General features: G+C 38.5%; 1 protein-coding gene across 2 annotated transcripts; it reads left to right on the top strand.

The window, feature by feature from the left end:
- Window positions 1–1,136: 1,136 nt before the first annotated feature.
- LOC139639413 (uncharacterized) lies at window positions 1,137–18,472 on the top strand. 2 transcript variants are annotated; one of them, XM_071513505.1, is made up of 3 exons: window positions 1,137–1,176; window positions 7,179–7,276; window positions 10,468–18,472. In XM_071513505.1, the coding sequence occupies exons 2-3, from the start codon at window positions 7,192–7,194 to the stop codon at window positions 14,406–14,408; spliced, it is 4,026 nt and encodes a 1,341-aa protein (XP_071369606.1). In that variant the 5' UTR covers window positions 1,137–1,176; window positions 7,179–7,191; the 3' UTR covers window positions 14,409–18,472. The 2 variants fall into 2 exon arrangements, with proteins under 2 accessions (XP_071369606.1, XP_071369607.1); XM_071513506.1 differs by having other exon boundaries at window positions 1,139–1,176; window positions 7,184–7,276.
- Window positions 18,473–18,540: the final 68 nt, after the last annotated feature.

The following is an 18,540-nucleotide window of genomic DNA, read 5'->3' as shown; positions in this document are numbered from 1 at the left end:
CTAGCTACTGCTATGATTTACCCTCATATACAGGATTTCCATGTTAGCAAGCTAATATAGCGCCACCAAGTGTGTGTGAGTGTTTAAACAGACAACAAAGCAGCGTGCAAAGTGCAAGAGCCTAGATTTCGCACAATAATGTGAATGTCCCTTAATTGTTTGCAATGAGTTTTAATAGGGCTGGACGATAATTCAATATTATCGTTTATCGTCTTTCAGTGGAATCATATTGTGATGATATGAAGATATTTTAATATCGTGACACACGTTTCTGCTGTCTAAATGGATGATGACAAGCAAATTTTACTTAAAAACTCTGATAAAATGAGGTATGGTAGGAATATTATTTGAAAATTTCAGTTTTGTTTGGCATCACACCTAACACTACCATTCGGTTCAATGAGATGAACATTAATTTGATTATTTAACGTGATTTTGCATGCGTGAACCATGTCGTGATATATATTGATATCGAGAAAAATCCTTATGATTATGATGATATTGATTTCAACCATATCGTCCAGCCCTAAGTTTTAAGTACTTACCTTACGTTTATTCACTTGGGACACCTTGTTTTTTTTTGGGGAAGTAGCTGATGTGCTGCAAGTTGAAAATGACCCTACTTTGATGCGCTCTGAGCAGAAAAGCAGCTTACATCACTATCATTCTCTCCACTGTCCAGTCAACAGAGAATATCATGATAAAATAAATGGCATCAGGCTTGGAGAGAAATTGTGCCACAATCAAAATGGATGGTAAGTTGGGGTTTTTTTTATCAGTTTTTTGTTTTTTATTAGCATATTAGCTAATGCCGTTAGCTATGCTATCTAAGTGACAGTAGCTGACTTTGACAAAAGGATCCCTCCAGCACCTCTGCCTCTGCCGGCTTCTCAAACTCCAGGCAGAGCGGTGTGTCTTGCATTTTCAAGCCTACAATTCACTTCCTGTCTGATCAAGGCCTGACATGCCGTGTCTAGTTTTTGTTTTTTTCCAGGTCAGTGTGAAGGCGTTATCAGCTGTGCACACTGTAGAGGGAAAGTCACACCGTTTACAAGAAATCAGCCTCAGCTGGAGAGACTGGAGCCGCCTCCTCATGAGGAAGTCTGTCAGTCCAGAGTCTCAGGTTATAAAGACAGAAACCAGACTGCAGTTCACAGGATCAGAGACTCTTCTCCTGTAAGTACCTCTCTCTCTAACATTTCATGCTTTTTTTTTTATATAATGTTGCATGCACCTTTTCTTATGCTTTACTTGTGTAATCTGCAAATCCTGCAGCCTCTCATAGTTTAACTAAATCAGTTTAGCGGTTTTAATCAAGTTAGACACTCAGTGCAACCTACAGGTAGTTACTGAATATCCTGTGTATCTGTTATCAAATTAATGTATTTTTCTCTTTATTGAAACACTTTCCAGCATTCAGGGATCAATAAACCCATCAAAATAAATAAAATCTGTTTAAAAAAAATAAAACCGACAATATCGGCTCCCGAGTTATGGAAGTTTTTATTGGACTCAAATAACCGTAACCCACAGAAGACAATCCACATGTGTGTACCACGTTGCACAAATATTTCACCATCCACAAACATGCATTTTTCACTTGTGTTTTGTAAACTGAAACCCATAAAAATATTGAATAATTTGCAGAAATTCTTATTCTGAATAAATGTATACTAATTTCAAATAAAAACTCTTTTTTTTTTTTATAAATGTATCCAAATTGACAATTTTAGAGCAAAATTTTGTATGTAAAAGGTCTTTACATGTTTGTGGATTATCACGTCAAACTAGCCCACACTGTCTGTCTGTCTGTCTGTCTGTCTGTCTGTCTGTCTGTCTGTCCCACTTCAATGTTACATGGCTATGTTAACAGAACTACTTTTAGCATTTTGTAAATTAAACATGAGGCTTAGATATGATGCGTACCAATGGTATGTCTCATATCTATTATGAAAAAGTATAATTGGCAATACACTGTATCATGACCATTTCCATACAGCTCTGCTTGTTTTCAACAACAGGAAGTGCAGAGTTCAAGCAAGAGCAGTTGGCACGCAACAGCAATAAGATGATATCAGCTTACATCTAGCTGATATAAACTTATATTATCTAATATCAGAACAAAGGGCAGTTGGCCAGTTGTTGCTGGCTGACTGGGAACTATCTGAACTTGTTGCAATAGTTAGCTAGTTGCAGCACTTCAGGCATGTCAAGCTGCTACACCAGGTCCGTTCTTGTTCAACTGCTGTCTGCTAGTTGCTAGTTGTGTTGTCCCTATCTACATTTTACCTATGGGTAAGTTATTTTTCACAACTCAAGGTGTACCGTGAAGAACATTAATGTACCATATAGGGTATTTATGTCACCTTTTTTTTTTTGAGAGTGTAGGTGTAATATAGCCAAACAGAAGTTTCTCAGCAGCTATCATGTCCAACATTTAAGTTAAATTGGTTCATGTGTTCTCTATTTTGTTTACTGACATGGTGATAAATGACTATAAGCAAAATCTTGGCATTTATATATATTTATATGGCTCAAATATGAAACAGAAATAGAAGCTATGTTTATGTTTAAAGTTGCGGCTCCGATCTGGCTCCGTTTCACTGAAGTAAACGTATCTGATCCAACCCTTCAGACACAAACTCACAGAACAGAAACCCCCCCGGTGTAGCTGAGCTGTAACCAGCAGCAGTAGCTGCTTGGAGACTGAGCACAGTGTTGATAGTGGCTTGGACACAACAGGCAGAGTCCACTGATGGTAGCAGCTGGGACAGGAGAGATGAGGTCAAGGTGCTGCTGAGATGACAAACATCTGCCTGCCTGACCTGAATCTGCCTCTTGATGCCCTCGGCTGTGCCGTGGAAAACAAGATACACCTGATGGCCACCACTAGTGGGAACAATAGATACAGACGTTCTTGGGCGTTGTAGTCGGTGCTATCAAGCCCTCAAAACCCACCTATTCACTCTTGCTTTTGACCTCTAATCTTCCACTTCTCCCCTCTCCCCCTTTCCTCCATCTCGTCTCACGACTCACACTTTTTAAAAAAAAAATTTATATTTCCTTTTCTCATCTATTTTTATCTTTTATATATGTCTCCATTAAAATTGCTTTATCCTGTGTATGTAAGGCATCTTTGAGCACTGAGAAAAGCGCTATATAAATGTAAATGTAATGTATTATTATCAATCAGTGAAATTTGTCTGCGGCTGGAGTGTTTAATTTTAGAAATGAAACAGAAGTTTAATATTGGTAACCATGGTATTCCATACTTAAATTATGTAAATAAGTAGGCTAACGTTATTAACTCACCAATGCACAGGCTCCATGCAAACCGTCCCTGAGTGAGTGAATAACCACTTTCTGGGAAGGGAAGAACGTGACAGCAATAGTTGAGAGATAATCCAGAATTCATATAATTCCCATAATTGTGTAGAACTCGGTTTATATTTGTGAAAATGAACAGCTCTCCCCTTGAGCTACAAATCAGAGTCAAGGCTCTCTTGATGATGAAATCAAGAAATTAATACTGTAGATGCTTCATGATTATCAGTGTTGGGCAAGTTACTGAAAATTAGTAATTAGTTACAGTTACTAGTTACTGCTCTCAAAAAGTAATTGAATTATTTTACCAATTACTGCATAATAAAAGTAATTAGTTACTAGGGAAAGTAACTTTTGCCTTACTTTTAAATGTCTGCTTAAATTCTCTTATTACACATAGCTATATTATTTTAGTGTTGCTGTGGCACAGTGTGGGACAAGACAACTGTCAAATTTTATCTATCATTGTACCCATTATCACTATGATGAAAAGTAAGTAGTGGAACAATAAAAAACAATAGATATGTTTTGATAGGTGTATTTATTGTAGCCTCAGTTACCGCACAGGTAGCAGTGCTGCCAACTCTTTTCCAAGGAAAGAAGCTATTGGCTGCTCAGAAAGTCGCTAGAAGTTGCCAGATGATGTCATACGATAATTTGCATATCAGTATATAATGCTGCACTTTTTATGCACACCGCGGCGTAGCCCGTTTTAATATAAGTGCTGACTCCGCCCACCCGGGCCAGTTTCAGCGTACGGCGGTAACAATTACAAGTGGACCCTATAGTCCCTGCTCTCAGAGAGGGAAGGGGCTGCGCTGTGTGTGGGAAACTGTGATCATCAGACTTCTGTGGATCAGACAAGCAAGTAGAGAAAACCGGCATCAGCCAAACCAATTTATTGCCAAATGCTTTGGGATTCAACACATTAACTTTGCTTCCCATGGTCAGAAAAAGTCTCCAGATTTGTCGCTAGTCGCTTTTGAGAAATAAAGTCTCCAGGGAGGTCGGTCGTCTTTTGATTCACTTGCGGCACCGTAAAGTCGGATGATCATAAACCGGATAATCCAGTAACGAGTAACAAACCCATTTAAATTTCAGTAATTGTAATTGCGCTATTTAATTTGAAAAAGTAATTAGTTACATTACAAGTTACCGCCAAAAGTAGTGGAATTACTTACTTTGTAACGCGTTATTCCCAACACTGATGATTATGAAAGTGAACATTTTATGAATACTTTGACCTATGGTGATTTTATCAAATGTGAACCACTTCATGCATCCAGGTTGTCACTTACTCACTGGCTCGCTCACTCACAATTTCATAAACAACTCACACACAGTATATGACACTGTGTCCTAATTAGCTGCCATAAACAGGGACATTTTCTGATAACTGTTATCTCTCTACTGAAATAAAACTCAATGGACCAACCCTGAAAATTGTCTCTTGCTGAGTTACAGATCAGGTCTTGATCCTCTGACACCTTCCTTAAGAAGAAATTTGTTTCTGATTAAAAATACTGAGTGAACTGTACAAGATGATTGGATTAACTGGCAGACTTTCCTCTCAACACAACATGTAACACTACAAGCAGCACTTACTCTTGCTGTTCATAATCAGGAAGTACAGTAACAGAGTAGAGAGAGAGGACAGCAGTAAGAGACTAGGTCACATCTGTAAACTAGTCAGGAAACATTACCAGGTGGTTGATATCAGAAGCACATTCAGAAGCATTTATTCTGTTATTTCATTCCTATGTTTATGTTCAAGCACTTTGTGACATCTTGATGTTAAAAGGGCTTTATAAAATAAACTTGTTGTTTCGTTTAAGTTATGAAATGTTAAAAATAGCAAAATCATGATTCATTTTGACTAGCCCCTAGCCGTGGGACAGTTGTCACCATCGATTATTTGCTATCCATGCCTCAAATACAGCTCTCTCTACCTGAACCTGTACCTATCTAACATGAGTGAGTTTGTACACAATTACCACAGCTAAGGCTAGCTAATGACAGTCATGGTCTGAATCACGACCGGTAGGTTAAATAGAGATGCTCCACTTTGTCTCACCTCCTGTCTAAAGCCGGTCTCCAGTCCTGCTCCATGTTGTGTCCTGTGCTGTATCGATAGGTAGCCAGACTATCTTTCCAGTCTCTGCTGATGGAAGAGGAGCTAGGAGCGCCGTGCATCCGACCTCCTCTGTGTGTGCACATCGCCACCTGCTGGTGGAGCTAGTAATTGGATTTTTTTTCAATGGATAGAGACGAATTGGACAAAAAGTCTGAGAACAAAGAGAGTCACAAATGTCACATGGTGCACAAACCAACATGAAGCTATCCACAAATGTATAAAGAACATTTTACATGCACATTTTTGCCCTGAAAATGTCTTTGGACACATTTGTAAAAACGCATATTATTTTTATTTTAAATGAATATACAGTACATATATTCAGAATAAGTTATTTATTCTGCAAACTATTTAATAATTTATATATTCTGTATATGTACTGTATATAGTTTACAAAACACAAGTGAAAAATACATGTTTGTGGATGGTGAACACACAAATTGCATCCAACCCCAACTGCTTAACTCCAACCCTAACTTATAACAAATGTGTTTTAATGCAACTCCAACAAGAACCAGTGTTAACCTGTTGGTACCAAGGATAGTTCAGCCCATAAAGAGGAAACTGTTGCCTGGTCTCCAGCCCCCATGCATCTCAGTCTTCAGCACTTTTTGAATTTGCATGGTGATTCATAGCAGTCTGGACACAAGCCCGTTCACTGGCAGTTATTACAGACAGATACTGTCTGACAAACCTGTTGTTATCATAATAACTGCCCCATTCATGTAATAAAACTTACCTGCCATTAACCTAATAACTTTTTTCATGTTATCATGAATTGAAAATCTGAAAATTCAACTGTCACTCATTCACACATGTGGTTATTCACTATGGTGCTGCATCTGAAAAATCAATGAATCTTGATTAAAAAAAAAAAGAGGTTTCAAGCTTCCTGCCAGTGTAATACAAGTCTACGTTAAAATGTATGTAATGATACATATGGGGAAATTGGGTTTTACTATAGCACAAACACTATAGTCAACTGGAACTGGAAGGCTCTGGTGCCTTTGACCTTTGACCTACAGGAACTGACTGTCCAACACCAGAATTAAATATCTTTTCTAATAAATATATTTTCTAATATTTTATCTTTATTTTATTTTTATTATTGTATTACTATTTTACTTATTATTTTACCCTCACCATTTCTATCTCTTTTGTTGTTTACTTGTTTTAAATGGTTATCTGTTGTTTTTACTTCATACATCCATATAATATCCAGCACTTTGAGCAGCAAATCATGTACAAAAGGCTTTTTACAAAGTTTACTATTTATTATTATTACAATTACAATTTAGGCATTTAGCAGATGTTCTTATCCAGAGCGACTTGCAGTTAGTGCAACAGTAAAATAAGTGAACATTCCTCAGTCAGATAATTCAGTGTCATGGCAGTCCGAACATTAAACAAGAGAGGTAAAGTAAAAACTGCTATCAGCAGGCGTTAAGTCATTAAAGAAGTGTATGTATAATCTAATAACATAATAACACATATATTCATAGATGGTATATTATCTCCCAGTAGCCCTGTTGTGCTGGTTAGATTATCTCACTGACACTGAATATCTTGTTTTTACCAGTGATTCCCTCATGATTTCACTCTGCACCTCACTGCAGCTCTGCTGTGTTGCAGCAACTTTACAAAGTGGGAAATAAATAACATGGAGGACAGCAGGAGAGTCACTGGAGTGAACTAACAAACTGTTGTCTGTTTTCTCCAGTGCAGACTGAGCGATGGAGACGATGGAGCTGGCAGCACTCGGCCGGCCTTTCAGCCTTGGGATGCTGTACGACTGTCGCCAAGACTCACTGGTTCCTGGTAAGTCTTTAATGTAAAGCTGCTAAATGTAATGCAACTGGGCAACAACCAAAACATTCACTAATTTAAAGTAATAATCTTCAACTTTTTCATATAAATACATGTCTGTTCTGCTCCTCTCTGTCTGCCTGCTCTAACCCAACATTGATCCAACCTATATCCAGTTCATGAAAGCTTTTCCATTTGCTCTTCTAAACACTCAGGTTAGGGTTGAACAGAAAATCCAAAGAAAAAGAAATATATTATTCACTCAGAGCAACCGTTTCTGAACCAAAAGTAGAGTGAACATTGGTGTTGCCTTCCAAAGATGAACAACACTTCAGGATGAGAAGGGATGATGATGAGAGACGTAGATGTGTGTCTTTTTCTGTTGGACTGTTGAGTTTTGCTGTCATTTAAAAGCTGCAATCCACACTGAGTGTCAGTCATGTTGGGCCAGTGCCGACACTGAATGCAAAACGCCAAAGAAATTACAGCTTATCACCAAAGTTGTGTCTAAAATCAAGAACAAGATTTTCACGCATTATCAATTTAACAACCATGACAGTTGAATTATCCACTCAGTAGGTCATGCCAGCTCAGAAAATGGCTCAGAAAACTAGGTGTCATTGCCAAGTTGTACACTTCATTTTCTGAGTTGACATGATTAGCCAGACTGAATGGATTGATAATTTAACTGTGGTTGTAAGTTGAACTAGTGAATGTGTTGTCAGTGTGTTGAATATCCCACTGTCGCCAACTGTGTATGATGAGGTTTTCTGTGCTGAAAAAAAAAAATGTTCCCCCTTGGGACAATACATTTATAAATAAATATGTTATCGCTCCATTTTGACCTTTTCCTCTTCATTTACAAAAGATGCAACAGATAAAATGTTTAGCAGCTGACCCCAAAAATGGGGGTAGGAGGCTAAGATAGATATTTTGCAGTACTGGATTCATAGATTCACTAGTCCAGGATTCCAGGAAGAGAAACGCACCACTAGAGGGAGCAATCATTTACATTTTCCAAGCTAAAATATATTCAATATGTACTCAGTATTGTGGTCTAATCCTAATCCTAGTCCATGATCTGGACCAGGAGTTCACTGTACACTAATGCTGACTTTTTTTTTTTTTTTTTTTTTGGTTTCTCATTTGAGATCAAGGAGGCTGATAGGATCACCTGCATTTGAAGAAATTAATTTAAATAAATAAAAATAAAAAATACTATCTACCATTTGAGAAACCAGACACACTCCTGGAATTTACTGCTGGAATGAAAGTAAAAATCACTTTTAAATATGGCAGGAGTTATTAATTAACCAACAACTTCACAAAACTGGTATTTTAGAGGGCATAATCATAAGTGTTTTTAATATATACTATATACATACAGTGCTGTGAAAAAGTTTTTTAAATGAAATAATAAAAAAAATATATATCTGAGACCTATACAATGTTTTCTATTGCACTAAAGTAATAAGAAAATTCTAGATTTAGTTACAAAATTCAAATAAATGAAAAATAGGGTGTGCACCCCTTGTTTCATTAGAGCTAAATTGTGTAACTGACAAATATTTGATCACCATTTCATATCTTATGCTGCTCATATGTCATATTCAGGTTGTAGCTATAGGTTTTAAACATTATCTGCCATTCAAAATTTTACTTATTCTGCCTTTTTAGCCAACAAAAGCTGATAACAAGTCTCAATAGAATCTCAATGGATTTCAGGGTGTGGGATGGATTCAATCAAACAGGAGTATAGTGGAATGGGAGGTTCACTTATGGATGGCAGTTGGGTCCAGGTCTTCATGTTTAGGTCCATGTCTCCATGTTTAAAAGAAAAAATAAACTATCATGCTCCCCTCACTATATTCAAAAATACATACAGGTGTAGCCTACTTTCACCGGAGTTTATCTTCTCAGGTACTGGACAGGTTAATCTCCAGTGAAAGTGCATCCCTGTGCTTTTTTTGAGTAGATATATATGTATTTTAAATGTATTCAAGTTTATGTATTCATTTATTTTTTTCTTTTAAACATGACGATCTAGACCCCAATGCCATCCATATGTGAACCTCCCATTCCACACTATACTCCTGTTTTCTGAGATTGAATCCATCCCACACCTGTAGCTTTGCTCATAGTAAGTCACTCTGTCCTACTGCTCTAACGCTCCTAATGAGTAGGTTACTGTCAATTTGCGGTCTGTTTGGCAGCCTGTGTTTTTTCATGGACATTAGCTGTAATGTTAAGTTAGTAAGTCCTCTCCTCCCACTGTGGATGCACTCAGCAGTGGGAATGGACGAACGCTTTCACTCGTTGGGCTGCCCCCGGTTTGCAAACTGGAAAAACGTGGCGGCTTGTTGGAAACTTTCTCTTATATTACAAAAATAGTTCACCGAAATGTTAAGTTAAGTTTCTGATACGTTTCTGAAAATATTTGAAAGAAATAGCCATGCAAAAGCCATGCAGTTGCTGAATCAGTCTTCATTTTTGATCGACAACAGCTACTTTAAAGGTTTGTACACAAGTTTAGGGACAGAGCCTGTGAAAACACACCATAACAGTGCAAACAATGCAATATCAAGTATACCACCATAACTGTGTAGGTCTTGACACCACTTCTCGCGCGACTTTGAACAATTTCTTAGCCCTACCACTTTTCATGAAAACAAAATCAATATGGCTTGAGGAAGAAATCATTTTAGGAAGGGGCTGCAGGCATGTACTCATGTAAATGTACGTATTAGTCATGTATCTGAGCATTTCAGTATATATCCACTGTTTCATTTGCTTATCAACGTTGTATAAGTATTAGCATAACTAAAGTTTTGCTATATACAACAACATGTTCATGTCTATCTCAGTCCAAAAATGATGGAGGTGGACAAGGTGCTTATCTCTTAGATCTAACAGCTTTGTCTCTTTCCACCAAAATTTCCTGAAAGGCTTCTTGCAATCATGTGATTTGAATTGTTGGTAGAAAGTGGCCTAATTTAGATTACCTCAGTAGTTAATTAGATATCATGTAATTCCCACCATGATATTGGGATATTTGGCAGTAGTGATTTACTTTTTAATTTCTGTTCTGTTGTTTTCATCTAGAATGTAGCTTGCCTGAGCATTGTTTTTGCACCTGTAGTGAAAAAAAATGCATCCTGGCTGTGTGGCAGTAAAAGTAAGAACTTTTATCCCCTCTGTTGCAGGCATGACGTTGTGGGACAGCAATGCCCTGGAAAAGGATATACGAGAAAGATCTCAGCACAACAGTGACTTTGAGATAGTTGCATCTGAATCAATTGAGGACAAATCTTCAGCATTAAATGTTGAGGCCTCCCTGAAGGCAAGTTTCTTGAGTGGACTGGTACAGGTTGAGGGATCTGCCAAATACCTAAATGATTGCAAGATTTCCAAAAATCAGGCCAGAGTAACACTCAAATACAAAACTACCACAAAGTTCCAGGAACTGTCAATGGATCATCTTGGAAGAGGCAATGTGAAACATCTGTATGTTTTTGATAAAGGAATAGCAACACATGTAGTCACAGGTATCCTTTATGGTGCACAAGCCTTCTTTGTATTTGACCATGAGCTGTCTGAAAAGGAGGATCATCAAGAAGTTGAGGGCAATCTGAAGGTGATGATCAAGAACATTCTTCGCCTTGAGATAGATGGTGAAGGTTCCTTGCAAATGAGAGACAAGGACATTGCAAATGCTGAGAAATTCTCCTGCAAATTCCATGGGGATTTTAACCTTGAGAACAATCCTGTGTCTTTTCAGGATGCAATACAAGTCTACCAAAGCCTTCCAAAATTACTGGGAGCAAATGGAGAAAATGCTGTACCAATGAAGGTCTGGCTGATGCCCCTGAAAAGTTTAGATTCTTCTGCTGCTCAACTTGTCCGTGAGATAAGTATTAGATTAGTGCTGGAAGCTCAGAAGGTCCTGGAGGACTTCAGTGAGCTGGAGATGAGGTGCAATGATGCAATGAAAAGCACTACAGCCCAACAATTCCCACAGATTCACAAAAAGATGAAAACTTTTAAAGAATTGTGCTCTGAGTACAAGCTGGAATTCCAGCAGACCCTGGCAAAGAAACTTCCATCAATCCGGGGAGGTGGAGAAGAGGAGGCTGTGCTGGCAGAGATCCTGGAAAAGAGACATTCTTCTCCATTCAACAACAAAAACCTGAGCGAGTGGATTGATTGTAAAGAAAAAGAAATCAACCTTGTAAAATCTCTTACCAACATGATGAAAAACACCAAGATTGTCACATCTCAAAATGCTCTTGACAATGAAATCCTCAGTGCAGAGCATGCTGTGTGCTTTGCTTTCACCTCACTGGGAAACGCTGAACCATACCTCTCAGCTTTATCAAACTACTCTAAAGAAACACCCACATCAGAGAGTCCTGAAGAAATCACATGTCATACTCATGATGCAGAAAAGGAACAATGGTACTTTTCTTTTTTGTCTGTTTTTCTTTTTTTTTTTAGGGCCATTTTTGGCCTTACTAGACTGCTCAAAGTTGAGAGAGCCAGGAAAGAGAGAGAGGTGGATGACACGCAGCAAATGTCCTGGGCTGGACCGGGAACCAGTACGTTGCGTTTACATGGTATGCTCCCCAGACCACAGAGCGAGCAGGACACCACCAAACAATGGTACTTTTCAAAGGAAGTATCAGACACCATGAGGGAAAAAGCAAAGCTCTTCATTGATTTTGCAGAGACCAACAAAGACAACAAGAACATTAGGTTTCTAGCAGCAGGTATGACAGGTGAGACGCAAAAAGGGGCAACTATCTATCTTTATAAAGAAGGCTCCTTAGTCAATGACAACTTTGAGCTGCCTTCAACGCCTGAAACACCAACAGTAAGTGACACAACCCACAACAGTGTGACAGTGAACATTTGCCCACCAACATTTGGAGCAGAAGACAGTTTGCCCACCAAGATTTGGAGCAGTAGACAGTACACTGTTGAGTACTGTGCCGATGGAGAAGGTGCTTGGCAACAAAAGATAGCAACGAAAGCCAAAGAAGTCACAGTATCTGGTCTGACTCCTAACACAGAGTACATCTTCAGATGCAGAGCCGTATGCTCAGTAGGTAAAGGGCCAGCCAGTGAAGTCAGTGGTTCCATTACAACCTTACCCACTAGTCCTCCTGGAAAACCTCAAGTTGAAGCAAATTCAAGTGAGATATCAGTTAGCTGGGAGAAACCTGCTGAGCTTGGCAAAGGTGTCATTTTGAAGTACATTGTGGAGTATGCAAAAGCAGCCCCCGGGGTGAAACATGAAGAACTTGAATGGAACCAAAAGGTGTCAAGAGCTGAAACGGCCGTCATTTCTGGGCTTCAGCCAGAGACAGAGTACGCTGTCAGGGTCAGATTTGAGTGTGGTCTAGCTGCCAGAAGCAAGGAAAGCATCACAGTTAATGTCTGGACAACAAAGCGTGAATTGGAGTGCCTCAGAGAACTCCTAAAATGTACAAGCAAACATATAAAGTCTGAATCACCCTCAGTTTACCAACTTTGTCTGGAGAAAGAAGATATGGATATAGACGGATGCAGCAGCTACAGTTTTGGCAAAGCAAACATGAGGCGAAATCGCACTATAATGGTTCTTGGAGCAACAGGATCAGGAAAGTCCACTCTCATCAATGGAATGATCAACTACATTGTTGGTATAGAGTGGAATGACACTTTCAGATTCAAATTAGTTGATGAGGGAGAGCAGAGATCACAAGCTGAAAGCCAGACTTCTCAAGTCACTGTGTACAAAATCAACCACAAAGAGGGGTTTAAAATCCCATATTCTCTGACCATTGTTGACACACCAGGCTTTGGAGACACAAGAGGAATAGAAAGAGACCGGGCGATCACAGAGCAGATCCGGAGGCTTTTCACCTCTGCTAAGGGAGTCAGTGAGATTGATGCGGTGTGTTTTGTGACCCAGGCCGCTCTTCCACGGCTAACACCAACACAGAAGTATGTGTTTGATTCAGTGCTCTCCATTTTTGGTAAAGATGTGGCAGAGAACATTCGGATGCTGGTGACATTTGCAGACGGCCAGCAGCCACCGGTTCTCGAGGCAATCAACGTCTCTGGGGTCCCATGCCCTAAAACAGACAAAGGACTTCCAGTTCACTTCAAATTCAACAACTCAGCGCTGTTTGCAGACAACAGATCCATCGGTGACACGACCTGTGATGCAGATTCTGATGAAGACATGGATTTTGATAAAATGTTTTGGAGCATGGGTGCCAAAAGCATGAAAAACTTTTTCACTGTTTTAGACAAAATGACAACCAAAAGCTTGCAGATGACCAAAGAGGTTCTGAAAGAGCGCAGGCAGCTTGAAACGGCCGTTGAAGGTTTGCAACCGCAAATTAAAGCTGGACTAGCAAAACTTGAAGAAATTAAGATGACAAAACAGAAAATTCAAGAGCATGAAGCTGCCATGTCTTCAAATGAAAAGTTTGAGATTGAGGTTGACATTACCAAGGCTGTCAAAATAGAGAAAGCAAAAAAAGAAGAGTATCTCACCAACTGCCAGCAATGTTCAATAACATGCCACTACCCCTGTGGAATAGCAGATGATAATGGAAAGCGTGGCTGTGTAGCCATGGATGGCAACGGGAACTGCACTGTATGCCCAGGAAAATGCATTTGGAGTGTGCATTACAATCAGAAGTATAGGTGGGACTATGTTACAGTTAAAGAGAAGCAGACGCTGCAAGACCTGAAGGAGAAGTATGAAAAAGCTACAGAAGCTAAGCTGTCTGTTCAAGAAGTGATTGAGAAGCAAGAGGAAGAGATTGCAAACCTTCAGGATGTGATGGTGTCCCTCCTGGAGGAGTCAGCACAGTGCTTAGCTCGGCTGAAAGAGATCGCCTTGAGGCCTAACCCACTGAGCACTCCAGAGTACATCGACTTGCTCATTGAAGGAGAAAAGTCAGAGGCCAAAGAGGGCTACCTGGCTCGGATCCAATCTTTGGAGGCAATGAAACAGAAAGCAAGAATCATATCCAAGGTAGCCAATCAAGAAAAACTTACAACAACAGAGCAGGAAATTTATGACAAAGAACAGAAGAGGCAAAAAAAGCCAGGCATTCTAAAGAAACTAACAGATTTCTTCAGATGGTAGAGGAGAACACTCACTTGGCGAAATAAGATGTGAAGCCTTGTGATTAGATCTGAAAATGTAATCCTTATCTCCTTATCAACATTTTTGCAACTAATAATCCTGTGTTTTTGCTGTTTGTGGCACACATACAGTCATAATAATGACCACTTTAAGAAGGAATATTGGCTCCAAGAAGCCTCCAATAACTTTTGTCAATGTTGTCTTATTTTAATGTGAGGGAATATGGTTAGTACTGAACTCAATTGTTTATTAATAAATCATCGATTACTCTTTAATTACATGTTAGGATTTTAGATTTATGATTTAAACACCTATGATTTTGATTAAGGGTTTGCCAGTGATACAGTAATGCATTTTGTCTTTAGTAGTGTTGCTGTAAATGAAGACAAGAGTAACACCATTGCTGTTCATTTTATGTATTTACTTATTTAATGTATGTGAAAGGAAGGCATACAGAAGATCCACCCAGATGCACAAAAATCATACATAAGTATAAAAGTATAAACAAAAAAGTGCTAAAACAAAAAGGATGAGCTTTTTGTCTGCCCAATGAGAAATCTGTTTTTCAAATTCAACTCTTACAGATTGTTTGCCCTGTATTATCAATCAAAGCATTTTTCAGCAGCGTTGTTCCCTTTTATTGCTTTTTGTTGCAAAAATGTTACCTTTCACCTCTCTGCTGTAATGTGATTACAAAAGAACAAGTCTAATACTAATAAAGCATTGTGACTAATAATACCTACATTTGGTTGTCAAGATTTTGCCCTGAAACTATGGCAGTGGATCTTCCTTGAAAAACTTCCTTCGATATTTTTCTTTCTACCTCTCTCTTCGGCATCTAGCATTTTTCTATCTTACCATCATTTTAGGGTCACACTGTTGGTTGTAATAATGTAGATGATTGCAACAGTTCCAGTGAAACATCATTAGAAAAAATATGTGCTCCACAGACAACTTTTTCTGACTTAAAATATCCAAGGGAGAGAGAAACTTCGACCTCTCAGATAAGAGATATAGCAATTAATAATGTATACTAAAATGAACAACTGAAACATAATCATATGTGTTATGTTATAAATGGCACTGCCCCTGGATATCTCAAATGTCATATTACTATGGTTCATATTCCTCGTTTTGTATAATCGCCCATGTGAAAAACTCAGCAGCTCATTTTGCTCCTCTGGTATCTCTGCCTCCCCTGAAAATCAAACACTCTCCTACCAAAGCAGTTTTAAAAAGGAAGTGGGAACATTACTTTGGAAGAAACAGAAGTGACCAGTATGAAGACAGTTTAGCTACAGATCTATCATCTTTTGATTGTTTTTACTGTGTCTTGTGTGTCTGTCAGGTTGTTTTTTGTCTTTCATGGAAGACCACAATGGAAATAAATGTTTGTGATGGAAAAACTCCAAACATCTGAGTCTCTTTGTGTTTTACAGTATGTAAAGCAGCTGGTAAACATTGTTTTTAGAAAAGCTACAATAAATAGTTATTTATTCATGCAATATGAAAAGACAGACAACCAACCAGAGTACTGGGTAGGCGACTGAGTTTTATTTTCTTCTGGAATGTCAGAGAACACAGTTAACATCCAAGCTGCCTGCAGGACGCAGCAGTCAGTGATTGCATACCGAAGTATTTCCCTTCATGAACGGATCCATCTCAAACAGTTTACAGTTTGCATTAAACAAAAAAAAAATAAATAAATAAAATAAAGTCCTCCCTTCAGGGTTCCTACAGCTTTTCCATTTCAGATATTTTCTTGACTGGATTTGAATATTTTGGTATTTTGTGTTAAATGTGATGTATGCTGATAGTAGCTGTATAATGTGAGTGTCAACTTGACTAAATCACTCAATAGCTCAATGTCAGTCTTCACAACAAATATCACAATGTGTGAAATTACACTGGGTCTACAACTGCATGAAACTTCTTATAACAGCATTTTACGTATAATATACACAGTCATGTATAAGTTTATCTGGACTGACCTTACTTTTCCAGATTCTCAAAGTTTTTACTGCCTGGAAATTATCAAATTAATTTTCCGTACTTTTCCGGAGCTGAGTAGGAACCCTGTCACTGACCTAGACATCAGAGCAGCTTCTTTAAAAAAAAAACCAACAATGGCACAATAACTTAATACATAAAACCACTTTAACTGACCTCATTCTGCACATATCTAGTTGATGTCTATGTAAGTCTGTCATGATAATCACTGGTACCACTTCATGAATTAAGCTTTATTAGAGTTCAAACTGAGCAAGAATAATTCTGTAATTCTGTAACCAAGATTTCTGATGTGTATTTGTCTGTGAAACCAAAAATAACAAAAATAAAGCAGACTTTACATGAGGTTTCTACAGGATTCTACTGAAGTGGAAGAATGGGTGGATTTAAATTGTTAGAACAAATAAAACCAGGAGTCTCACACTGAACAATACTCCAAAGCTTCAAAGCTGCAGCCTCCGTAACAGTTTGTTTATCGTTTGTCTTGGTTTGATTTTCCAACAAAATAGCATGTGAATGCAACACTATGTAGCAGTGTCCCTGATGTCAGACTTTCCCACCAGCACTTGAACGCAGCATAATAGTTCTGGCTAAAACCAAAATCAAATCTACTGATTATTGGGCAGAGAGCGATCTGTCCACTAGATTTAAGCTAATTTCTATTCAGAACTTTTTGAGATATGTTAATAAAAAAAAAACTACAAAAAAACAGACAACTTCCTCCAACTTCATTTGTATATTTGTAATCTCCTTTCAAATAATAAAAAAAAAAAAACAAATTTTTTCAAGACTCAATAGGAATGTTGATTCTGTGAAGCTCAATAGGTACAGAGTAGTACCAACACTGTCGGGGTTAGGGGTTCGATTCCCTGTTCAGCTCATAAAACAAGACATTAACACTGCCAAGGTTAACAAAAGAATCCACCAAAAGGCAAACCGATACCCAGCTGGGTTCAGTTTTGTCTTTCGGATCATCATCGCCCAAATGAGACGTTACGGAGCGCTGCAGTGATCCCACATCAACGTAGGGCTGGGCAATATGGTTGAAATCAATATCACAATAATCATAAGGATTTCTCTCGATATCAATATATATCACGATATGGTTCATGTATGAAAAATCACATTAAATAATCAAATGAATGTTCATCTCACTGAACCGAATGGTAATGTTAGGTGTGATGTCAAACAAAACTGAAATATTCAAATAATATTCCTGTCATACCTCATTTTATGAGAGTTTTTAAGTAAATATTTCTTTTCATCATCAGTTCAGACAGCAGAAATGTGTCACGATATCAAAATATCTTCATATCATCACAATATGATTCCACTGAGAGATGATAAACGATAATATTGAATTATCGCCCAGCCCTACATCGACACTTCTTCTGGGAAACTTCACAGGGCAGATGATATATTTAACACAACAAACAAAACAAACCACTAAACACAACTGTCTTCTTCAGCGGTCAGACAGGCCGAAGCCTCCAGACTAAAGGTGAGGTGGCGTTATCGCTTTCAGATTGGATTTCATTTACGAGGTCAAAACTACATTTTGAGAACATGAATAAAAACTATAAAGGTTTGCCTCTTCTTCTCTCATGTCCAGCAAGTCACGTTTGGAGAATATTAAGGACATACTACAGAAATACATCTTGGCCTAAACACACCTTGTAAACATACAGTAAGGCAGCGTTTCATGATGATGAAACAAACCACACGCAACAGAACAAACATGTTTGACAGGCAAAAACTTAAGTAATTCTTAACCAGACCGACATGCTCTGACATTTTGTAACAGGCGAAGCTTGACACCAAAAACAACACTCACAATGAATCGGTTACACTTTTTGACACGAAATGTACTACTGTATGGCCAAGTCTCTTTATGGGACTGACAGGAGAATGGCACATCGCTTGCAACACACCAGACGGGGAGCGCTCGGCCCGCTGGATTATCAAGTGTTGCAGCCGTCCCCACAGACAGTTTTAATCCAAGGATGCCTAAATTAAGAGATAAGTTTGGCGATTTTGGACCTTTATATAAATTTGTCTCTTCCATCCCTGTAGTTTTTGGACCCACAGACAATACTGGCTCCAGAGTCAGCTGTCTGTTGAA

The sequence above is a fragment of the Centroberyx affinis genome, unplaced genomic scaffold (assembly GCF_046629955.1).
Source record: "Centroberyx affinis isolate AG114_WGS23_722 - 3 ecotype Tasmania unplaced genomic scaffold, CSIRO-AGI_Caff_v1 ptg007243l_1, whole genome shotgun sequence".
Lineage (NCBI taxonomy): Eukaryota > Metazoa > Chordata > Actinopteri > Beryciformes > Berycidae > Centroberyx > Centroberyx affinis.
Note: the sequence above shows the minus strand (reverse complement) of the source record. Positions and strands in the feature narration are given on the sequence as shown.

Excerpts from the sequence above, each read along its gene's own strand:
- LOC139639413 (XM_071513505.1), top strand. The coding sequence starts at position 7,192 with ATGGAGACGATGGAGCTGGCAGCACTCGGCCGGCCTTTCAGCCTTGGG. Across the intron at positions 7,277-10,467 it reads CCAAGACTCACTGGTTCCTG|GCATGACGTTGTGGGACAGC; the intron begins GTAAGTCTTTAA and ends CCTCTGTTGCAG.